The sequence below is a fragment of the Dama dama genome, chromosome 11 (assembly GCF_033118175.1).
Source record: "Dama dama isolate Ldn47 chromosome 11, ASM3311817v1, whole genome shotgun sequence".
Classification (NCBI taxonomy): Eukaryota; Metazoa; Chordata; class Mammalia; order Artiodactyla; family Cervidae; genus Dama; species Dama dama.
The window spans coordinates 98,307,449-98,332,978 of record NC_083691.1 but is presented as its reverse complement, the minus strand read 5'-3'; the positions used below and the strand labels follow the sequence as shown (position 1 = coordinate 98,332,978).

Sequence of the window (25,530 nt, the reverse complement as noted above, 5' to 3'; positions counted from 1 at the left end):
TTTGGGGAACTAAGATGTCACATGCCACAGGGCAACTGAGCCCGCACACTGCAACTACTGACCCCATGTGCTCTAGAACCCATGCTCCAGAATAAGAGAAGCCCATGTACCACAACGAAGACCCAGCAAGGTCAAAATTTTAAAATAATAAATAAATAAACAAATGTTTTTATGTAAAAAAAATCATAAAGCTAGTTTTTAAAATAATATGGTAGTGGCATAGAAAATGACAAATGAATCAATGAAACCAAAAAGTCTAGAAACATATCTATGCACATATAAGAATTTAGTGGCTGTTAAAATGGCACTTCAAATCAGTGACTGAAGAAAGGATTAGTCAACTCTACCTCATACTAGAACAAAAAGAAATTCCAGAAGGATTAAAACTTTAAATATATATACTACAACTCTTAAAACTGTGGAAGATATTCTTGTTGTTTTTGAGATGAGAAGGCCTTCCCAAACAATGATCAAAACTAGGTGGAGATTTTCAGAGGAATATTTTTAGGGCAGTGAAATTACTCTGTTTTATGCTATAATGGTAGATACATGTCATTTTACATTTGTTCAAATTGTAGACTGTACAACATTAAGAGTGAAACCTGATGCAAACTGTGGACTCTGGGTGATCATGATGTCAGTTCATTATCAACTGTGACAAATACACCACTGCTGGGGGATGCTGATAATGGGGGACAGTAGGCATATTTTGGGGGCAAGGAGTATATGGGAAATCTCTCTACCTTCTGCTTAATTTTGCTCTGAACCTAAAACTGCTCTAAAAAGGTAAAATATATTCAAATGTTTTAAAAAGGGAGTGGGAACTCAAAAACATCAAAGATCAAAACTCAGAAGTCGGTCAAGACTGATAAATATGACCACACAGAAACTTAAAACTGAGGTTTAAGAAAAACATCTTTTTTTTAAGTGTGAAATAAATTTCGTGTGTGTGTGTGTGTGTGTGAAAACAAAAAAGAAGAATGGAAATATACATATCTATTTGTTGGCAGATACCTCTGCAGAAGATAAAAGGATTAAGGAGAAAAACAAAGGATTAAGGAGAAAGAGAACTCTTCTACATATAGAACATCCCCATTGCTTAAAGCTTTTACTGTGACTACATATTACTTGGGCTTCCCAAGTGACTTTGTGGTAAAGAATCCGACTGCCAGTGCAGAAATGCAGGAGCTGCAGGTTCGATCCCTGGGTTGGAAAATCCTCTGAAGGGGGAAATGGCAACCCTCTCCAGTGTTCTCGCCTGGAGAATCCCACTGACAGAGGAGCCTGGAGGGCTACAGTCCATGGGGTTGCAGAGAGTCAGACACCACTGAGCACGAGCACATATTACTTAGGAAACTTTTTGAGCAAATTTTTTTAAAGAAATAAAATATGAAGCACAATATAATTTAATCCTTAGAATAGATAATTAATTACAATGTCAAATCTAAAAAACCTTCAGATGATATAAATGAGTATGTCACTTTTCCTACTGCATTAATAATTTGTTGTTGTTTAATCATTAAGTTGTGTCCAACTCTTTTTTTGACCCCATGGACTGTAGCCTGCCAGGCCCCTCTGTCCATGGGATGCTCCACGCAAGAATATTGGAGTGGGTTGTCATTTCCAGGGGATCTTCTCAACCCAGAGATTGAACCTGCGTTTCCTGCATTGGCAGGCGGATTCTTCACCACTGAGCCACCAGGGAAGCCCGAATTAATAATTGCATGATGTTTAAATAGAACTAAAATCCTGATCAGTAGTTAGTTGGGGGTTAACTAGACTTGTTACGGTGATTATTTTACAATACATACAAATATCGACTCATTATGTTGCACACTTGAAACTAACATAATGTAACATGTCTATTATACCTCAATTAAAAAAAAAACTGATTCGACTCATTATGTTGCACACTTGAAACTAACATAATGTAACATGTCTATTATACCTCAATTTAAAAAAAACTAATTAGTGATAAATCTAGTACCTTTGCTTCTTCAAGTTCCTTGTCAGCGGTATCCACCACAAAATTTTTTTCTTTTTCTAGTTGCTCTGCTAGTTGGTCAATTTTAATCAATTCTTGACAAAGATGCTCATTGTGGCTGGTTAAATCATCTACTTGACTGCTTACCACCTCCTTACTATCCAAGAGTTTCTTAACATATTCTTCCAACCCATGATTTGTCTGTTTGAGATCTTCAATCTGTTGTAATGAGAAAGAAAATAATCACATTAAAAGATTTCCTTAGCTTCCCTCTGAGGAGAACAACTAGGTGACTGGATTCAAGAAAGGAGGTTTGCTTCCCTGGCAGGGAAACTTAACTATGTATCTTTTTTCTGAATTTCATCCCATGTGACTACATTACCTATCTGAAAAATATATACTAATTAAATACTTTTAAGGTTTATATAGCTGTAACTCTCAAGACAATTTTCAGCTTAGAAACAAAAAAACTTAGTGTTGATTTTTTAGAAAAATTGCCAAATACTTGTATCTGCAGACAAGGAACCAGTCTTGAAATAATTATTATTATGTTATTATCATTAAAATCACCAATTAGGCATTCTTTAGAATTAAATTTCTAATTATTGTTATCAAAATATGTCAACTCTTTAGAAAAATCCTTTTGAACATATCAGTAACTTACTTGACTAAGCTAAATACTGATACCAAATCAATCAAGTATTTGCTGACTAAAGTGGAGGACCACAGCTTCCTTTCCCAGCCCACTAGCAAACCATCAACGGATGAAGAAAAGGGCCTTTTCTATCACGAAGGTATCCAAATGCCTTTAAAGGAAAAAAAATATGTTAGAGTCATTGAATAAGGATAATATGTTAAGAATTTTGTTAAATTCAAAAGATACAAAGATAGGTTAAGTATCTGCTCAAGGAGAATGTATTGTTTACTTAAGAAAACACATACACAGTATGTAAATGCCATAAAAGAAATATCTGAGATTAAAGTGGTGGCACAAAGGTCCTTTTCCATAAGATCTGTCTTGTATATTTAACAAATATTTGCTGAGTACCTACTATATCCAAGGTACTATGTTGGTGTAAGATGTAAAAAGAAGAAAAAACAATTTTGGTCTTTAAAGAGCATCTAAAATTGCTAAACCCCTTATGTAACATTATTCTTAGCTCTAGCATTATTTTTTTTGTTATAACCGTGCCCTTTTCAAAGAACGAGAGACAGCTCTTTCCAAACCATCAAAATCAACAAAATTTTCTTTAAAAATATAAACTGTAATATTTGTCACATATATAAGGAAGTATCCTAAAGGTCATGAGTTACATATAACTAAGTGTAGTACAATGATATTTATTATGCTCAAGAAGACAAGAAAAGTCATTATTTTAACCCAACTCTCACTTTGGTATTCTTGCCTGGGAAATCTCATGGACGGAGGGGCCTGGCAGGCTATAGTCCATGGGGTTGCAAAGAGTCGGACACAACTGAGCGACTAAACAACAGTAAAACAAGGCACCTTAACCTGTGAGATTTACATGTAAAGAATTTAAGTTGTCAAACCCAGGAAATGAGAAAAAATGTGAAGAAACTTTTTCTTTAAAAAAAGCAAAAAGGTAACTGTAAATGCACTTATTTGTTTAGTTGAGCTTTTATCACAACCAGGCTGAATGGCAGCAATACCTCCTACTCTCTTCTTTTTTGGTCTTCTCTCAAAAACAGCTAAAAATTCTTTGAAAGTGCAAATTTGAGGTAATTTCTGTAGCCTTATGGTGCTTCATTACAGTGAGAATGAGACGAACAAATTCCATTTGTGATCCAAGGCCTACTGCCTGAAAAGCCCTTTCCACCATCTTCAGTATATACCTAACTTCTAGACAGACTGTAAGAAACAGTCTCACACAGACTCTCCTTAAGCACTATGGTGACCTGAACAGGAACGAAGTCCAAAAGGGAGGAGAGACATGTATATGGATGGTTGATCCGTTCTGCTGTATGGTAGAAACTAACACAACATTGTAAAGCAACTCTATTCCAATAAAAATTAATTAAGAAAAAAGAAACAATCTCGCCAAACTGATTTTAAAACCTCTATTAGGGAATTTATTGAAAAAGTGCTATATACTATGTTACAGAACCCTCTTTGTAAGAATCCTCAGGGATACAGAATGGATAAATAATAAGGCCCTACTGTATAGCCCAGGGAATTATATTCAATATTCTGTAATAGACCATAATGGAAAATAATATGAAAAATAATATACATATAACTGAATCACTTTGCTATACACATCAGAAGCTAACACATTATAAATCAACTATACTTCAATAAATTAAAAAAGGACAGAACCCTCAAGAAGAACTTTGCTCAGGTCTCCGGTTTCAGGAAAAAATGTACTTCCTTGTTTTTATCCTTTGGACCATAAACTATTTAACTACAATTTCTTTGTTGCCTTTGCCTCTAGGAAGTTTAAAACAACCTGCAGCTCACCTTCAGTAACTAGTACAGAAACCATGCAGTGATATCCTGTTGGCTCTTCTCATCCATGATTGCACTGTTTCTTTCCTTTCCCCTGCTCTCATTACCTACTTTCATTACTAGTATTTTTCTCAAACTACAGGATGTGGGATAATCAAACAAACTTCAATTTGTCCGTCTGTCTTTTTGTCTCTGTTCACAGCTTCTATAGCGCCATGTCTCTGAGCAACAAGAACACACTAAACCTGTTTGCTAACCTTCCACTGCCCCAGGAGAGGTTACAGGTTTCTCTCTTCTGGAGAGGAGAAGCCTGTAACCTCTTATATATATAAAAAGCTTCTTATATAGTTTTATCTTAGTATTTTTATAAGATCTATTATAATTATGTCTTTACTTCCTTGACCCTTCCACTAAATTCTAAGTAACTTTAAGGGGCTTATGTTTCTAATCTCTGGATCAACATACTTCTCATTTCTGTGTCATTTATCATTTATCTAGCCTATAATGCTAAATTATCATTTAACATTATAAATAAATAAATACTCCCCTCACCTCAACATTAAGCCCTACTTTTACTTAATTCCAAGACACAAGTACTAAGAGCAGGAGGTGAGAAAGGACATGGGCTTTTGTTTTTTTTGTTTTCTTTTTGTTTTTTTCTTTTTTAGGACATGGGCTTTTGGACTGAGGCAGCCAGGTTTAAAGCTTGCTGTAGTTCTTCACCAGTTACTTGACCTGAGGCAATTTACCAGATTTTCTTGATCCTAAGAGATGCATCTGATTTCAGAACAAAACAAATGAAGCCTCCTAAGTCTCATCTGTTAAGTGGGGAGAATACCTATAATTTGCAGGGAAAGTTAGAGAGATCTAAAAGTTCAAGTAAAATTGCTGGCAGATAACAGGTAATCAAACACAAGTTTTTATTTTAAAAAAAACTTTTTATTTTGAAATAACTAAAAGTTCACAGGAAGCTGTAACGGTAGTAGAGAGGCTCATGTGCCTTTAAATCCAGTTTTTCCAACAGTTATATCTTAAATAATTACAGCACAATATCAAACCCAGAGATCTGCCATTGGAACAATGTGTACCTATTGGTCTATATCATTTTATCATGTGTGAACCGCTGTAACTACCACCTCCGCGAGGTACAGAACTACTCCATCTCCACAAAGGCCACCCTCCCACTTCTCCTTTCAGTCACAGCCATTCCCTCCTCACCCTTAAATGTCAACACTCATTAATCTTTATAATTTTGTCGTTTGGAGAATGCAACATAAACAGGTAGAGAACATAAATAAATGCTGGCACAATTCCACATAGTGAAAGCTATGGTTTCTCCAGTAGTCATGTACAGATGTGAGAGTTAGACCATTAAGAAGGCTGAGTGCCGAAGAATTGATGCTTTTGAACTGTGATGTTGGAGAAGACTCTTGACAGTCCCGTGGACTGTAAGGAGATTAATCCAGTCAATCCTAAAGGAAATCAACCCTGAATATTCATTGGAAGGATTGATGCTGAAACTGAAGCTCCAATACTTCAGTCACCTGACGTGAAGAGCCGACACGCTGGAAAAGACCCTGATGCTAGGAAAGAGTGAGGGCAGGAGAAGGGGCAACAGAGGACAAGATGGTTGGATGGCATCACCAACTCAATCAACATGAGTTTGGGCAAACTACAGGAACAGTGAAGAACAGGGAAGCCTGGCGCACTGCAATCCCTGGGGTTGGACACAACTTAGCAACAACAACATAACATAAACAGAGTCATGTGATACAGATCACAGCATGTTATCTGTTGACACTGGTTTTTTCACTCAAAACAGTGCCCTTGATATCTCAATTGCTATGTGGAGCAACAGTTCTTTGTCATTGCTGAATAATATTTCACAGTATGGATTACCGTGGTTTGTTTAATCACTCACCAATTAAGCAAAATTTTAGATGTTTCCAGTTTGGGACTATAACAAATAAAGCTTCTATGAACAACTATATACAGGTTTTTGAGTGAACATAATTTTCATATCTCTGGAATAAATTCCCAAGAGGAAAATTTCTGAGTTGTACGGTAAATGTACGTTTAGTATTTTAAGAACTAAACTATTTTCAAAGTGGCTGTACCATTTCCCATTGCCATCAGGAATATATGAGTGATCCTCATTTTTGCCAGCTTTTGGTATTATCACTACTTTTTATTTTAACTGCTCTCAACAATATGCATTGTTATATCACCATGGTCTTAATTTGTATTTCCCTGTTAGAAAAGATGAACATCTTTTTGTTTGTCTACAATATTTCGTTCTGTGAAATATATCTTCATATCCTTTGTTCATTTTCTACTTGAACTGTTTGCTTTTTTTAACCTGTTGAGTTTTGAGAGTTCTCCACATTTGTTCTTGATATGAGTCCTTTGACAGAAACAGGGATTGTGGCTTATCTTTTCATCATATTAACAGGGTCTTTTGCAGAGCAAAGGGCTTAAGTCTTGATGAAATTCAAATCATCAACTTTTTCTTTTATGAATCATACTTCTGCTGTCATGTCTAAGAATTCTTCAGCAAGTCCAACATCCTGAAGATTTTTTCCTGTTATCTTTTAAAAGTTTCATAGTTTTGTTTTACATTTGATCCACTTTGAGTTAATTTTTGTGTAAGGTGTGAGGTTTAGGTCTAGGCTAATTTTTTTCCCTAAAAGATATCCAACAACTTTTGTTGAAAAGACTCCCTTTCTTTATTAGACTACATTTGTACCTCTGCCAGAAATCGTCTGGCTGTACTTGTGTAAGGCTATTTCTGGATTCTCTATTCTGTATCATTGACCTGAGTCTATTACTCTAGCAATACCATACAATCGTGATTATTGTAGCCATATATTAAGTTTTAATATCAAGGAGAATGACTCTTTCCACTTTGTTCTTTTTCAAAATTATTTTTTCCTGGGATTTTGATGGGAATCACATAAATCTGTATATCAATTTGGAAAGAATTGTTATCTTTATTAGGTTGAGGCTTCCAATCTCTGAACATCTGTTTAAATCTACTTTGATTTCTCTTATTAACATTTCACAGTTTTCAGAATGTAAGTGCACACTTATTTAGCTAGATTTATATCCAAAGATTCCATTTTCTATTTGAGTGATTGTAAATGGTATTGCATTTTTTATTTCTACAACTTAATTATAATATACAAATATACAATATGTTTGTCTTGTATTCTGACCTTTTGAACTTATTAGTTAGTTCCAGTTTCTACATTGTAGATTTTATAAGATTTTCCAGGAAGAAGATCCCGTCATCTGTAAACAGGGAAAGTTTTATTTCTTCATTCGGGTCTGAATGCCTTTCAAGCTAGCTATATCATTATATTTGAAGTGAATTTCTCATAGACAGCATAAAGCTAGGTCATTTTTTTTTTTAATCTACTGTAACAATTTCTTTTAACTGGTATATTTAGATTACATATATTTAATGTATTTACTTTTATGCTAAGATTCAAGTGTGATATTTTTGTTGTTTTCTGTTTTTTTTTTTTTAATTATTGTTTTATTTTACCTGCTTTCCTCTGAGTTACCTGAACATTTTTTAGAATTCCATTTTGATTTATACATAGCAATTTTCAGTATATCTCTTTGTAGAGATTTTTAGTTGTTGCTCTAGGTGTTTCATTTATATTCATAAGCTATCACAGCCTACGGGCTTTCCAGGTGGTACAATTGGTAAAGAATCCACCTACCAATGCAAGAGACACGAGTTCGATCCCTGGGTAGGGAAGACTCCCTGGAGTAGGAAATGGCAACCCACTCCAGCATTCTTGCCTGGAAAATTCCATGGACAGAGGAGCCTGGTGGGCTAGAGTCCATGGGGCTGCAAAGAATCAGATACAACTGAATGACTGAGCACACATCACAGCCTACATTTACTAGTTCAAGTGAAGTGAAAATTATTACCTCCCTTTATGTCCCCTACCCTCCTCTATTAATAAAATAATTGTCTTAAATATTCCTTTTGCATGCATTGAGAAATACGTTTGACAGACATAATTCAGAAAAGTAGAAAAGGAAATTCTATGAAAGTTACCCATATTTTTGCTCTATGGATTGTTCTTCCTTCCCTCTTGTTCTTCCAAGACTACACCTTTTACCACTTCCTTCTTCACTAGAGAAATTCCTTCAGCTATTCTTTTAGGGTAGCTTTGCTGGCAACAAACTCAGTTTTCTTCATCTGAGAACATCTTAATTTTCCCTTCATTTGTGAAGGAAACTTCTCTAAATACAGAATATGTACTAGGTTGACAGTTCTTTTCTTCCAGCACTTGAAAAAATGTTGTGCCACTTCCTTCTGATATCCACGTTTTCAGATTTGCAATCATTTAAATTGGTGCTCTCCTATAAATTATGAATTATTTCTCTCATTTCTTTCAGGATGTTTTTCGTCTTTACTTTTCAGTTTGAATATGAAGTGTCTCAGGGTAGATTTCTTTGGGAGACCCCTAGTAGGTTTTCACCCACCTTCTTTCAAATTTGGGGAATATTTAGCCATTATTTCTTCAAATATTTTTTCAACCCCACCTTCTCTTACCTCTCTTTCTGGGACTCCAACCATCCAAATGCAGAGCGTTTCTTATAGGCCCACCTATCCCAGAAGTTTTGCTCAATTTTTTCAATCTATTTTCTATTGTTCACATTAGGTAATTTCTCTGTTTCTACTCTCACGTTCAGTGATTCATTCTTCTCTTCTCCATGTTTTTGCTTGTTGAGTTTTTAATTTCAGTTACTGTACTTTTAAAACTTTTTTTTGTGGTAAAATAGAATATCCCCAAATTTACCACTCCAACCATTTTTTTTTTCCACTCCAACCATTTTTAAGTGTTAAAATTCAGTAGCATTAAGTACATTCAAAACATAGTGCAACCATCCCATATCTAATTCTCAGAACTTTTTCATCATAAACAGAAACTGTACCCATTAAATAATCACCTATGAATCTGCCTAACTCTTGTAAGTGGAATCATACAGTATTTGCCCTGTACCTTATATCAATGAGCACACCGTTTTCAGGGCTCATCCACCTTGTTGTCTCCCATCTGAATTAAGGCTGAATAAAGTTCCGTTGCTTGTACATACCCCACTTTGTTTATGCATTCATCTGTCAATGGACATCTGGGTTGTTTCCATATTTTGGCTATCATGAACTTTGGAATACAAGTATCTGCTTGAGTCCCTGCTTTTAATCGTTTGAGGATAGTCATGGGAATGGAGTAGCTGGATCACATGGTAATTCTATACTTAACTTTTTGAGGAATTATCAAACTTTTTTGTTAAACCATTTTACATTAGCAATGCATAAATAACTCGACTCTCCACATCCTCATCAATATTTGTTATTTTTTGCTTTTTGATGATAGCTAGTGGGACATGGAACAACAGACTGGTTCCAAATAGGAAAAGGAGTACATCAAGGCAGTATACTGTCACCCTGCTTATTTAACTTATATGCAGAGTACATCATGAGAAACGCTGGGCTGGAAGAAGCACAAGCTAGAATCAAGATTGCTGGGAGAAATATCAATAACCTCAGATATGCAGATGACACCACCCTTATGGCAGAAGTGAAGAACTAAAAAGCCTTTTGATGAAAGTGAAAGAGGAGAGTGAAAAAGTTGGCTTAAAGCTCAACATTCAGAAAACTAAGATCATGGCATCTGGACCCATCACTTCATGGCAAACAGATGGGGCAACAGTGGAAACAGTGGCAGACTTTATTTTGGGGGGCTCCAAAATCACTGCAGATGGTGATTGCAGTCATGAAATTAAAAGACGCTTACTCCTTGGAAGGAAAGTTATGACCAACCTATATAGCATATTAAAAAGCAGAGACATTACTTTGCCAACAAAGGTCTGTCTAGTCAAGGCTATGGTTTTTCCAGCAGTCATGTATGGATGTGAGAGTTGGACTGTGAAGAAAGCTGAGCATCGAAGAATTAATGGTGTTGGAGAAGACTCTTGCGAGTCCCTTGGACTGCAAGGAGATCCAACCAGTCCATCCTGAAGGAGTTCAGTCCTGGGTGTTGATTGGAAGGACTGATGCTGAAGCTGAAACTCCAATACTTTGGCCACCTCATGCGAAGAGTTGACTCATTGGAAAAGACCCTGATGCTGGGACGGATTGGGGGCAGGAGGAGAAGGGGACAATAGAGGATGAGATGGCTGGATGGCATCACCAACCCGATGGACATGAGTTTGAGTAATCTCCAGGAGTTGGTGATGGACAGGGAGGCCTGGCGTGCTGCAATTCATGGGGTCGCAGAGTTGGACACGACTGAGCGACTGAACTGACTGACTGACTGAGTGGTCCTAATTGGTGTGAAGTGATATCTCACCGTGGTTTTGATTTGCATTTCCTTAATGACTGTGATGCTGATCATCTTTTCATATGCTTATTGGCCATTTGTATCTCTTCTCTGGAGAAACACCTACTCAAGTCTTTTGCCCATTTCTGAACTGAGTTGTTTTGAGTTTTCTTGTTGTTGAGTTGAAGGAGTTCTTTATATACTCTGGATAGTAACTCCTTAGCAGATACATAATTTGTAAATCTTTTCTCCCATGTGTTTTTTTGGTCACAGACCTTACTTTTTTCAGAGCAGTTTTAGGTTTAGAGAAAAACTGACCATTAAGTACAGAGAGTTTCCACACACCCCTTCTCCCCTCTCCCACTCACCCCGATTTCCCCTTATTTACATCTTGTTTTAGTGTGGTACATTGGTTACAACTGATGAACCAACATTATAAATTATTATTAAGTAAAGTCCAGAGTTCAATTAGGGTTCACCTCTTGGGTTGTAGATTCTGTGGGTTTTTACAAACGTATAGTGACATGTAGCTGTTGTTACTGTATTATACAGAATATATACTGCCCTAAAAAATCCACTGTGCTCCATTCACCCCTCCCTCCAAACCCCTGACAACCAGTGATCTTCTAAAGTCTTTACTTTGTCTTTCCCATATGGTCCTGAAGTTGGAGTCACAGAGTACATGATCTTTTCAGATGGGCTTTTAACACCTCACAATATCCTTTCAAGGTTCTTTCATGTCTTTTTATGGCTTGATAGCTCATTTCTCTTTATCAATGAATAATATTCTACTGTGTACCACAGTTTATCTATTCACCTATTGAAGAACATCTTGTTTGCTTCCAAAATTCCACTTGGCTCTATTAATACTTTATATCTTTTGTTTCTTTGATGAGATTTTCTGTTTGTTTAAAGCATGCTCAAACTGCCTGTTAAAGCATTTATTTGAGGGCTAATTTAAAATCTTTGTCAGATAACTGTCATATCTGACGCATCTCTGCATTGATGCCTCTTCATTGTCTTTTCTCACAGAGGCTGAGATCACCCTGATTTGGGGGATGAGGAGTGATTTTAATCTTTTATTGAGGTCTGGCAGTCTAAGACACCGTATCGTGTCTTTCAGTAGGCTTCCTGTGACACTGCTCCAGGAAGAAAAGAGGGACACTGCCTTGCTACTGTGGACAGGAGTGGAAGTCCAGTCTCTCCACAGGGCCTCGGGTAACACCCAGGAAACGTGGGGCCTCTTGTGACTGCTAGGCAGGGATGAGAATTCAGACCTCTGCTGATACCACCAGAGCGAGCAGGAACAGAGGCATCTTATTACTGCTCCCACGTACTCCCCACTGCCACTGTGGGTGGGTGGACTTGTTACTGTTGTAGGGTGGTAAAGGTTCTGCCTCTGCACTAGGTCACCTCTGATATCACCCCAGCAAACAGAAATAGGAAGCATCTCTTACTACCAGGAGGCAGTGGACTTCTAGGCTCCCCACATGGTCTCTGCTGACAATATGGGGTTGGGGGCTTCCTTATTGCCTAATGGACACTAAAGTCTTGGTTCCCCACTCAGCCTTCTTTGATACAACACTGGTGGGATGGGGGCCTTGTGGGGCAGGATGGCAGGGGATGAGGCAAGGTGGGCTCTCTTGTTATAGTATGAGGCTCTTTATTCTAGGCTCTTTATTCAGCCTTTGCTGGCAGGAATGGGGCTAGATTTCTCCTTGGTATTTGCTAAGAGTGGGCAGTTCTTGTCTAAGAGTAATCTGCCTTGCTAGATTGCCCATTTCCTAGTCCTTTGGCTAGGAGGGATGGCTTTTCTGAGACCTTTTTTAATCTGCATCCCTTATTTCTGGTTGCTAATTTTTCCAGTACTCTGCCTGGGAAACCTGGAGCACAAAGAAAAACCAGAAACTCCCTACCATGTCCTAACATTCACTGTGCACTGAGATCCCTAGCCAGTCTTCCTTTTGCTCACCTGTCCGTGTTCTTAGGTTTGCTTCACACTCAATATTCAGGGTTTTAGCTGTACTTAGTGGAAAGAGTAAGGAAAAGCGAGTCTACTCCATTTTCCTAGAAGAGAAAGTTTCTTTTAACAGCCTTGTTGGCTCGGAAAAATGATAAGGAACCTATCTGCAATGCAGGAGATCCAGGTTCAATCTCTGGGTCAGGAAGATCCCTTGGAGAAGGAAATGGCAACCCACTCCAGTTTCTTGTCTACAGAATTCCAAATACAGAGGAACCTGGGGCCTGGTGGGCCACAGTCCATGGGGTTGCAAGAGTTGGCCACAACTAAATGACTAACTTTTCGCTTCATTAATAGCTATTCCACCAGAAGACCAGAAACAGTACTGAACTTGGGAGTTCACAGAACTGGAATCAAATTCTAACTAAATTGGGAATTGAGGGAAATCCTAGCTCTGTCACTCATTAGTCAAATATAATAATGCTTTAACCTCTTGGAACTTTAGCTTCCACATCTGTAAAGTAGAAATGATACCACAGTCTTACGAGGTCAGGATGATGAAATAAGATTATATACTTAAAAACATCTGATCTGATACCTGGCACATAGTCTGTACTCACTCACTCTGTGTGTTTTCAAGATGGTTAAGATAAAAATGGAATGATTTTAGACCCATACAATTTAAATGAGTACTGAATGAGAATTTATTCTCTATCTTATTTTAATATAAGCCCCCCTCCCAAATTAACTTAGGGACATATACACAGAAACTAAGTATAACCTGTAATTTCAGTGTAGAGATGAATTTGTCTTGATTTCTCACTTCTTGCTCTAGCTGGAGAATATTCTGGTATTTTTCAGCTTCAGAAACTGGAGCCCCTAGACCAAAATCATGTTCTTTGGTGGTAACCTGGTAGAAAGAATGAGAATAATACAGAGACATTTAGGTTTAAAACAGCCATGTGATTTCCCACAACAATTAAAATTTTGAAAATTAGTAACATTCAATTAAAAAATGTTTTTAACCTTGTTCCACCAGGTAAAAGGACTTCATCAAGTTTTAGTTTCTTAAAAGTTTACATTACAAAACTTTTTCCATGTGTTTTCTATATATGGAACTACAATCTTGAACACAATTTTTAAAAAAGACATACCCCACCATATCTAAGCAAACAGGGGTCAGCAGCAAATTACGTGGTCAACTTCTAGGCCTATGATATTCAATACGGCGGCCACTAGCTACCTGTTCATTGCTGTTTTCGTGTATTGACAAAAAGATTTGCTACCTATAACACAAAGGGCTAAGTTCCCTGATATATAAATAACTCCTATAAATAAAAAAAGGAAAAGAAATACTCTAATATAAAACTGGCCGAGAATAAGGGGCTTCCCAGGTGGCTCAGTGGTAAAGAATCCACCTGCAATGCAGAAGACCCTGGTTCAACCTGTGTGTCGGGAAGATCCCCTGGAGGAGGAAATGGCATCCCACGCCAGTATTCTTACCTGGGAAATCCCATGGACAGAGGAGCCTGGCAGGCTACAGTTCACGAGTTGAAAAGAGTTGGACACGACTGAGCACGCACCCATGCACCAGGATATTTCACAGAAATGACTTTGAAATACATTTCAAGATATTTAATCTCACCATTTAGAGGGATACACATAAAAAACAACACTGAAATACCATTTTTTAACCATTGCATTGGCAAAGATCATAAAGTTGGTTATATAACTTAGCATTCTAATATCACTAGTAGCAGTGTAAATTGATACAATATTTATGGAAACAACTGGGTAAAATCTAGCAACATTACAAATTCACGTAGCTTCTGTACAAATAATTCCATTTCTAGGAATTTTTCTACATACATATTTGCACATGAGCAAAATAACAAGTGTTAAAGATTTTCCACTTTAGCATACTACACATGGGATTGCCCAAGTGGCACTAGTGGTAAAGAATCTGCCTGCCAATACAGGAGACATAAGAGAAATGGGTTCGATCCCTGGGTCAGAAAGATCCCCTGGAAGAGGGCATGGCAACACACTCCAGTATTCTTGCCTGAAGAATCCCATAGACAGAGAAGCCTGGCAGGCCACAGTCCATAGGGTCGTAAAGAGTCAGGCAGACACCGCTGAAACGACTTGGAACGCACACATGCATGCTATACATACTACTCTGCACTGTGCTTTTTTTCACTTGACTATGTATCTTAGAAACTGTGTAATTTACGGAAATAATCTGTTCTCTCAATCAAGGCTGCCATTATGTTAAGAGAGAATTTGCTACAAGCAGAGCAACACAGATGCTGTGCTCCAGAACCTGGTTCTTGGGAAATTACAGGATCGGTATCCCCAGTCACTGACCTTGTGTCACACCCTGTGCAAATCGGCCCACAGCAGTCTGATACGTTTATTTTTCTTTTCCCCCTTCTCTGACCAAGATACAAATCTGCTTTTTCTGCTCTCCAGTCCAGCAGTTCCTGCCTGTCCTGGAACGTAAGCATTAGATTCCACACAGCATTTCTAATTATGAATCGTTTTAGGCCTTTATCAGTTAGGCTGAAATCCTAACCATTTCTTACATAGTTTCTGTTGAAAAACATATTCCTAGTTATAAACATGCAACTTAGTATAACAATCAAATGATTCCTCACTACTTTTCAAATTTTAGTAAACGTGGATAATTTGGGAATCTTGTTAAAATGCTTTTTTTTTTTTTTTAAATTCACAGTCGCTCTGAAATATTGCATTTCAAGAAATTGCTCAGCGGGAATTCTCTGGTGATCCAGTGGTTAGGACTGCTTATTTCCAAGCAGGGGCGCTGGGATCCAATCCCTGGCCAGGGAACTAAGATTCTGCAAGCCCACAAGTTGCACGACTGGAAAAATAAAAATAAAGTAAATAAAACATGAAAAAGAAAAAGTTTCTCATACAGATGAACCTATTTGTAAAGCAGAAACAGACACCGGCGTAGAGAACAAACATATAGACAGCAAAGGGGGAAATGAGAGGTGGGATGAATTGGGAGATTGGGACTGACATATATACACTGGGGTTTCCCTGGTAGCTCAGTCGGTAAAGAATCTGCCTGCAATGCAGGAGACCTGCATTCTACCCCTGGGTCGGGAAGATCCCCTGGAGAAGGAAACGGCAACCCACTTCAGTATTCTTGCCTGGAAAATGCTATGGACAGAGGAGCCTGGCGGACTACAGTCCATGCGGTCATGAGAGTTGGACATGACTTGGCAAGTAAACCATACATACCCTATTGATCCCAGGAATAAGACAGATAACTGATGAGAGCCTACTGTATAGCGCAGGGAACTCTATTCAATGCTCTGTGGTGACAAAGAGGGGATTTATATTGGGCTGATTCACGTTGCTGTACAACAGAAACTAACAGAACACTGTAAAGCAACTATACTCCGATAAATACTAAAAAAAAAAAAAAGTGGCATGAGAACTCTTAGTCACGCTAAGTGAGATTTAATTCCCTGACCAGGGATCAAACCTGGGTCCCCTGCGTTGGGAGCATGAAGTCTTAGCCACAGGACCGTCAAGGATAACCCCATATTATCTTCTGTTCACGAGCCCTGCCCTCACCCTTTTCTCCACCAAAGTAAAGAAACTTCTAAGGCTTGAATTCCAAATTCACCAGGAGATTTTCTCTGTCTTCTCTGTCAAATAGTGATCACCTCTTCACTGACATCCAAGATACTGATAATACAACAATTTATGTAGCTATGCATTTTCTGTGGTCTTCCTCACACAGTTATTAGTATCTTTCAGCTCGTTTAGTTCAGTTGCTCATTCGTGTCCAACTCTTTGCGACCCCATGGACTGCAGCACACCAGGCCTCCCCGCCCATCACCAACTCCAGAAGTTTACTCAAACTCATGTTCATTAAGCTGGTGATGCCATCCAACCCTCTCATGCTCTGCCATTCCCTTCTCCTCCCGCCTTCAATCTTCCCCAGCATCAGACTCTTTTCTAGTGAGTCAGTTCTTCGCATCAAGTGGCCAAAGTACTGGAGTTTCAGCTTCAACATTAGTCCTTCCAATGAATATTCAGGACTGATTTGCTTGAGGATGTACTGGTTGAATCTCCTTGAGCCCAAGGGACTCTCAAGCGTCTTCTCCAACACCACAGTTCAAAAGCATCAATTCTTCGGTGCTCAGCTTTCTTTATAGTCCAACTCTCACATCCATACATGACTACTAGAAAAACCATAGCCTTGACTAGACGGACCTTTGTTGGCAAAGTAATATCTCTGCTTTTTAATATGCTGTCTAGGTTGGTCATAGCTTTTCTTCCAAGGAGTAAACGTCAAAAATTTCATGGCTACAGTCACCATCTGCAGTGATTTTGGAGCCCAGAAAAATAAAGTCTCTCACTGTTTCCATTGTTTCCCCATCTATTTGCCATGAAGTTATGAGACCAGATGCCATGATCTTAATTTTCTGAATGTTGAGTTTTAAGCCAACTTTTTCACTCTCCTCTTTCACGTTCATCAAGAGGCTCTTTAGTTCTTCACTTTCTGCCATAAGGGTGGTGTCATCTGCATATCTGAGGTTATTGATATTTCTCCCAGCAATCTCGATCCCAGTTTGTGCTTCATCCAACCCAGCATTTCTCATGATGCATATAAGTTAAATAAGCAAGGTGACAATATACAGCCTTGACGTACTTTTCTTCCTATTTGGAACCAGTCTGTTGTTTCATATCCAGTTCTAACTGTTGCTTCCTGACCTGCATACAGATTTCTCAGGAAGCAGGTAAGGTGGTCTGGTATGCCCATCTCTTTCAGAATTTTCCACAGTTTATTGTGATCCACACAGTGAAAAGCTTTGGCATAGCCAATAAAGCAGAAATAGATGTTTTTCTGGAACTCTCTTGCTTGTTCGATGATCCAGTGGATGTTGGCAATTTGATCTCTGGTTCCTTTGCCTTTTCTAAAAGCAGCTTGAACATCTGGAAGTTCTCAGTTCACGTATTGCTGAAGCCTAGCTTGGAGAATTTTGAGCATTACTTTACTAGAGTGTGATATGAGTGCAATTCTGTGGCAGTTTGAGCATTCTCTGGCATTGTCTTTCTTTGGGATTGGAATGAAAACTGACCTTTTCCAGTTCTGTAGCCACTGCTGAGTTTTCCAAATTTGCTGGCATAGTGAGTGCAGCACTTTCATAGAATCATCTTTCAGAATTTGATATAGCTCAACTGGAATTCCATCACCTCCACTAACTTTGTTCGTAGAGATGCTTCCTAAGGCCCACTTGACTTCACATTCCAGGACGTCTTGCTCTAGGTGAGTGATCACACCATCGTGATTATCTGGGTCATGAAGATCTTTTTTGTATAGTTCTTCTGTGTATTCTTGCCACCTCTTCTTCATATCTTCTGCTTCTGTTAGGTCCATACAATTTCTGTCCTTTATTGAGTCCATCTTTGCATGAAATGTTCCCTTGGCATCTCTAATTTTCTTGAGGAGATTTCTAGTCTTTCCCATTCTATAGTTTTCCTCTATTTCTTTGCACTGATTACTGAGGAAGGCTTTCTTATCTCTCCTTGCCGTTCTTTGGAACTCTGCATTTAAATGGGTATATCTTTCCTTTTCTCCTTTGCTTTTCGCTTCTCTTCTTTTCTCAGCTATTTGTAAGGCCTCCACAGATAGCCATTTTGCTTTTTGTATTTCTTTTTCTTGGGGATGGTCTTGATCCCTGTCTCCTGTATAATGTCACGAACCTCTGTCTATGAGATCTAGTCCCTTAAATCTATTTCTCCCTTCCACTGTATAATCGTAAGGGATTTGATTAGTATCTTAAGAACAAGCAATATGCTAGAGCTCTCTAGCCCACAAAATGGCTCTCTGTGCCCACAAAATCTGCACAGAATTCTTTGGGTAACAGGAAGGTGTCAATACAAATTTGTAGAGCTTGCTAATGAAGCAGTGTACTAAAGCAGACAAAACGGAACCTTTCCAGGGTGGAAGGGCAGAATTGGGGGTTGGGACTGACGTATATACACAACTATGGACAGAATATCAATAGCTAACTAATGAGAACCAACTGGACAGCACAGGGAGCTCTACTCAGGGCTCTGTGGTGGCCTGGACGGGAAGGAAATATAAAACAGAGGGGACGCGTGTATACATATGACTGATTCACTTTGCTGTACGGCAAGAAACACAACACTGAAAAGCAACTATACTCCAATAAACATTAACTTAAGAAAAGGAAGCTTCCCTCTTCTTTTGGTAAGATGAACAGTCAAGCTTACTGTCAGTCAGGTCTAGAAATTAAAAGTATAGAGATCAAGAGTTTACCTGACAATTGTGAGCCATCATATTAAAGTTGCTGCTTTCCCTGCACTAGCTTTGGAAGCAATAAAGAGGGAGAGAAATCGGTCTATCTGAAATGGCCATGCCTGGCCTGCCAGTTTTTCCACCTCGGGCCACCTGAATATCTTCCACCTTCCTATAACCTCTGGATGGAAGAGAGGTCAGAGAAGGCATGTAAATAAAGTACAGAGTACTTTGTGATCAGCAACTATCACCCAAGCTAGAATCACAATCCTTCTCACTGGGGAAGCAAGACAGCAGTCGTTAAGAGCATGCTCTGTAGCCTCAGTCTGTTTCGGTTCATAACGTCAGTTCTGCCCCTTGTCAGCTGCATGACCATGGGCAAATTACTACTCTGGCCCCAGCTTCCTTATCTCTAAAATAGGGATGACAGTGACTTCCCTGCTGGTTCAGTGGCTAAGACTCTGTGCTCCCAGTGCAGTGGGAGTGGGTTCAATCCCTGGTGAGGGAACTAGATCCCACACGCCACAACTAAGAGCTCACATGTTGCACCGAAAGATTCTGCATGCCGCAACTAAGACCCAGAGCAGCCAAATAAACATCTAAAGAATAAAATAAAATAGGAATGATAACAGTACTTGCTTCACAGAGTTGTTGTGAGGACTTATTGTACATAAAGCACTTAGAATAGGGCTTGGCAATAAATAGTAACTATTAAATATTATTGTTATTTACAACTGTTATATAAATTGTTATTTACAATTAGTATCAATAATTTCTCTCACCAATCAACTTATTTAATTGGCCATCATTTCCTACTGATCTCCTCACTAAAATCTCTCTCAAACACGTGCCTTTCTATCATGACCATCACTGTTTCAGTTCATACTATCAGATTGTGACCTTTATCCACTTATCAAACAAATTTATGAACAGCCTTGTGGCTCAGCTGGTAAAGAATCCATCTGTAATGTGGGAGACCTGGGTTTGATCCCTGGGTTGGAAAGATTCTCTGAAGAAGGGAAAGGTTACTCACTCCAGTATTCTGGCCTGGAGAATTCATTGGACAGAGGAGCATGGGTTGCAAAGAATCGGACATGACTGAATGATTAACACTTTCACTTTTTCACTTTCCCCCAAAAGACTCAGCACATATTTTCCACTTTCCCTCCAACTACAAACATATTCCCACTGAAGCTCCTAACACAGTGTGTTGGGTTTATTGCATGTCCACTGTCATCCCAACTTCAGCATGTTAAAACAGACCTCTGAATTTCCCCACCTGCACTCCTGCTCTCAACCCTGCCTCCACCATGTTCCTTCCTGGTCTTTCCTGTGTCAAATGGCACTGTCATTTGTGCAGTGACTGAGGTCAAAAACCAAGGAGTTGTCCTTGTTTTCTTTTTCCCTGAACCTTATCAAACCCATCAACAAGCCCTTTTGAATGTATCTCCAAAATATACCTTCAATCCATCCACTTTTGTACATTTTAATTATTGCCTTCTAATTGGTTCAAATCAGCATCATCTCCCATATGGATTACTGAAGTAGTCTCCTAACCAATCTTTTTGCTTCTACTGTTGCTCCCTGTGACCTGTTTTCCAAACTAAGATCAAAACAATCACTTAAAAATAATGAGATCCTGCACAAAAACACGCCAATGGCTCCCCACTGCAATCAAAATAAAAACCAAAGTTTTTAAGGTCTGACTGATCTGGCCACTGCCTTCACATGCCCGAGTAGAGCTCCTATTCTCTTGTTTGTTCACCCATCAGCTCTATTGGGTTTCCTCCTGTTCCTCTACTAAGCCAATCTCTTTCCACTTCGGGGCCTCCTCCCTTGATTTCCCTCTGTTGAGAACATTTTCTTCCCCAGCCCTCTGCGTGAATGGCTACTTCTTACCCTCAGCTCTTCAGCTCAAATATTCAAAGGGCCTTTCCTGATTTTTTTTACCTAAAGTACCCTCTCTCCTATTTACTCTCCCTCTAGGTTATTCACACTTAGCACGATTTGCAATTGTATCATTTATACCTTCATTTGTTTACTGTCTGTCACCCTCTACCGGAATTAAGCTCCAAGCATTCTAGGCACTTGTCTGGTCACTGTTATGTCCCTAATGTCTAGAGGAATGCCTACCACAAAGTTGGTACTCAAAAAAACCATTCCCAAATAATAAATTTTGATGATTCAAATAAGGTAGTTTCAATGGTAGGAGGACTAACAAATGAACGAGTAGTAAAGAAAAAGAAATAGAAAATGTAGACTTCTTTTACAAAGCCTGATTGTGAGAAAAGAGGTAGAGAAAGGGTGAAGGGCCAACGCAAGGGGAGAAAAACTTGTTTCTTAATTTCCTGTATGTCAAGGACCCCTTTCAGGAATAAGCAAAGCCCTGGGTCCTAGGACTTCCCATGTGGCCTGAGTGGTAAAGAATCTGCTTGCCACTGCAGGGGACTTAAGAGATGCAGGTTTGATCCCTGGATTGGGAAGATCCCCTGGAGAAGGGCATGGTAACCTACTCCAGTATTCTTGCCTGGAGAATCCCATGGACAGAGGACACTGGCGGGCTACAGTCCATGCGGTCGCAAAGAGTTGGACACAACTGAAGCAACTTAGCGTGCACCTGAGTCCTGACCTCAGGAAAATGCAAACACATACAAAAGTTTACAAATCATTCCGGGGGTTCAAGAATTCCCCAAAGTTCTTGTACTCCAGGATAAGAATTCTTACAGTATAAACACAATGACGATTCCTAAGATATGGGCTAGTGAAGAAAGGCCCCTGAGCTAATAAGAGGAAACCAGGTAAAGGGTGTGCACTGTCCTTTGAGACAAGACAGAAAAAGCAAGGTCAACTGAAGATTTAAATTTAAGAAGGGACAGAAATTTAAAGTTCCTGCCTGGCAGAATTTTAATTTTTCAGTGTTATAGGAGTTAAGATCATGTGTTAAAAAGTATCATCAGGGGCTTCGCTGGAGACTCAGTGGTAAAGAATCCACCTGCCAATGCAGGAGACATGGGTTCAATCTCTGGTCTGGAAAGTCCCATGTGCCACAAAGCAACTAAGCCTGTGCACCACAGCCGAGCCTGTGCTCTAGAGCCCAGAACACAACTACTGAGCCCATGTGCTGCGACTACTAGAAGCCGGTGCACCCTAGAGCCTGTGCTCCACAAAAAGAGAAGCCGCTACAAAAAGAAGCCCTCACATAGCTAACGAGTGGCCCCTAATCGCAGCAACTAGAGAAAAGCCCACAAAGCAACCAAGACCCAGCACAGCCAAAAGTAAATTAAGAAATAAATAAAATTTTAAAATAAATAAATAAAATCAGTTGCATTTAAAATGTATTCATCAGCGTTGAGCAAAATATCGGGCATATAATGTGTGTTCAACAAAAGTCTATTAAATATTTTGGCTGAATAATTGAAAACACTGGAGTTATCCAATATGGGATTCTGAAATCTGGTTTCACAGCAGGTCAACTTGTTTTCTTTGAAGGAAATTGTCTCCAAAAGTTTAGGTTGAAAGACACTTTGAGGTAAGAAGGAATAGCTTCACTAACAGAGGACGTTTCTAGCGAAGGACGTAGAAAACCACACAAAATTTTATGAATAATTTTGAGGTAGTTTCTGTATTTATAATAAAAATAAGTGAATAAATGTTTTAGGCATTCACTTCCAATGAAATAGTAAGGTCACTTGATAACTTTTCTTGAAAAGAAATAATCTCTCCAGTCATTCCATCCAAGCCCAAGCTCCTCATTTCTCTCCAATCCAGACCTTACTATAAAGAAATAACCTGCTTTTTTTAAGGAGCTTAAAACAGTGGCCTTAGGAGAAGTATCATTTATCATTTCCTCTTGTTGTCAAGAGGCTTTTCTGAATCAAAAGAATTTAATAATGTAGATTGATGTTAACAACATAACTAAGACAAAGAGAACTACCTTACTTTGTTTGCTGTTCAGTTGCTAAGTCATGTCTGACTCTGCGACCCACGGACTGTGACCAGCCAGGCGCCTCTGTCCATGGGATTTCCCAGGCAAGAATACTGGAGTGTGTTACTGTTTCCTTCTCCAGGGGATCTTTCCCACCCAGGGAGCAAACTCACATCTCCTGCACTGGCAGGCAAGTTCTTTACCACTGAGCCACCAGGGAAGCCCACCTTACTAACTAGCTCACTTCAAAGGATTATCATGGGTACATGTGTAAGAAAATTCACAGCAGTGCTGTTTATATTTACCCAAAACTGTAGAAACTATAGTGTTCACCAACAGCACAGTAGATAAATTGTGGTATACCCTTACAATGGAACAACAGGCAACAAACTAATTACAAGCGATAACTAGGATCAACCTTAAAAACAATGTTGAGTAATGAAGCAAAATAAAAGGAGAACTTAGTACAATTCCAAGTACACAAAGTTCAAAATGAGCCAAGCTAGAAAGTGCAACTTCACATACAATCACAGTGAAAATCTAAAGAAAAGCAAAAAGTCATGATAGGGGCTACATCTGGGGACAAGGAGGCAAGTATGATGGGAAAAGGGAATGAAAAATAACACACCTGCTCCAGGACTTCCTGGTGGCCCAGTGACTAAGAGCGTGCACTCCCAATGGAGGAAACCTGGGTTCGATCCCTGGTAGGGGAACTATATCCCATATGCTGCAACTAAAACCCGTCAAAGTCAAATAAATAAATAATAAATAAATATTTTAAACATAACACCTGCTCTAACTGCTTCTAACTGGAGTACTTTAAAAGCAAATTATCCTGAAACAAACTGAAAAAGAAAGAGACTGAGAATGTCTACTTCAGAGGAATCACAAGCAGTGACTTTTTTCAGGAGGTAAACAAGATTTATTTTGGAAGTTGCCATTAAATAATGCTAAAGTGTATACTGTTTAAAATAAATATTTCATGAATATACCTTCCTAGTTATTACCCACTAATTAAGACTAAATGGTCTAGTTCCTTGATCAATTCAAATACGAACAAAAAATCAGTTTTATCCTGGATGCAGATTTGAATAATGGGACACTTTCCTTTCATAGTTATGTTGTTCTTCAATGGCTCATTCGTGTCCCACTATAAGACCCCATGAACAGCAGCACACTAGGTATCCCTGTCCTAAACTATAATAGGTTAGTTATGTCCTAAACTGTAATAGATTCGTTATAACTATTATTTCATAGTTACAACTGATCTGTTTTCTTATAATTTCAACCCGATTATTATTCTGTTTATTTCCTTACGGGTTAAAGAAAAAAGTGTATTTGAAATTCTGAAAACCACTATAGGAAATTTAAAATAACGAATATCCTGAGATATAAAGACCTAGACTGGAAGAAGGAAAACAAACACAGAGATACTGTCATCTATGCAATGTTTCTTGAAATCGCTATTGACTTTATTTAAAGAATTAAAAGTGTATTCCTTTGCGTGTTTAGGTATCATGTCCATGATCGCAGCAAAGTTATTCAATTTAAATATCAAACACTTTTTCAAAGGAAAGCCAGCTTACCCTGCCTTTCTTGTGTATAATTTCTACTGTAATGATACGAGATTTTTCGTGCAACTGCCTACGCAATCTCGGCCCTTCACCTCCCAAAGTCTATAAAGTGGCTCAGAAATGAGAAGCTGGGAGTCATGTAGACCCTGGTTGAACCCCCAAATCTCTGACTTCCAAATTCCTCAGCGCCACTCCAGAGCGTTTCTAAACAGAACAGTACCCCAACAACCAAGCGGAAAGCTGCGGCGGAAAGCGAAGCGGTCACCATAGGAACAGAAGCTCAACCCTAAGCTCCCCAGAAACGACAACACGCGCAAAGTTTGTTCCGGGAGGGTTTCCCTGGACCGCAACTCTGCCCGCTACCGCCCCTCACGGCGGCGCCAGCAGCCAAAATCCACCTCAGGGGTCGCCCACAGACCCTAATCCCCGCCACACCCGCCCCCTGCAGCTGCCCTCTCAAAGGCCTGCCGACCAGGAGATGCTTTACCCCAACCCGGCGCATCCCCGTGCTTCTACCTGGGGCGGTGGGTCCCTCCCCGGGCTTTTTGGCCCGCCGTCCTCCCCGGAGATCATCCCGGCGACTACCAGGACTCGGTCTCCGCCTGGGATCCAGGTCCCTCAAGGTCTCCATCCTCCGCCCACTCCTCCTCCCTTCCCACCCCAAATCGACTTGGCCCCTCCCCGGGGTGCGGTGGGAGGCGGGACCGGGCAGGAGAGAGGCGGGACCGGGCAGTAGGGAGGCGGGACCCGTCGGGAAGGAGGCGGGGGCGGTTAGCGCCGGCCGGCGTCGCCGTCGGCCCCGCCCTCACGCTCTGTACCTGAGGGGGCTCGTCCTCCACCTCCCCGGCGCCTTCACTCCGCTTCCGTCCCGCGCGCCCCAAGTCCCTGTGCGCACGCGTACCTGGCTCGACCCTCCCTCTCGCGGGGACTACAAGCCGTGCGCGCGCACACACGCACGTAGCGTCGCGTACG

The 25,530-nt window shown here is 39.6% G+C and overlaps 1 protein-coding gene across 5 annotated transcripts in view; it reads right to left on the bottom strand.

The window, feature by feature from the left end:
- Positions 1 to 25,458, bottom strand: part of TSGA10 (testis specific 10) — a 93,372-nt gene extending 67,914 nt beyond the window's left edge. The window contains exons 1-3 of one of the 5 annotated variants that reach the window (XM_061155944.1): positions 25,377 to 25,458; positions 13,537 to 13,665; positions 1,988 to 2,203 (exon numbers count right to left, since the gene is read on the bottom strand). Coding sequence is in view for 2 of the 5 variants with exons in the window: in XM_061155942.1 (XP_061011925.1) it covers positions 1,988 to 2,203; positions 13,537 to 13,665; positions 14,259 to 14,342 (429 nt within the window). In the remaining 3 variants the exon portion in view is untranslated. Of the gene's footprint in view, positions 1 to 1,987; positions 2,204 to 13,536; positions 13,666 to 14,258; positions 15,263 to 25,074; positions 25,192 to 25,376 lie in introns of those variants that run through there. The other 4 variants (XM_061155943.1, XM_061155942.1, XM_061155945.1 and 1 more) reach the window with 4 other exon arrangements.
- Between the last annotated feature and the right edge of the window lie 72 nt (positions 25,459 to 25,530).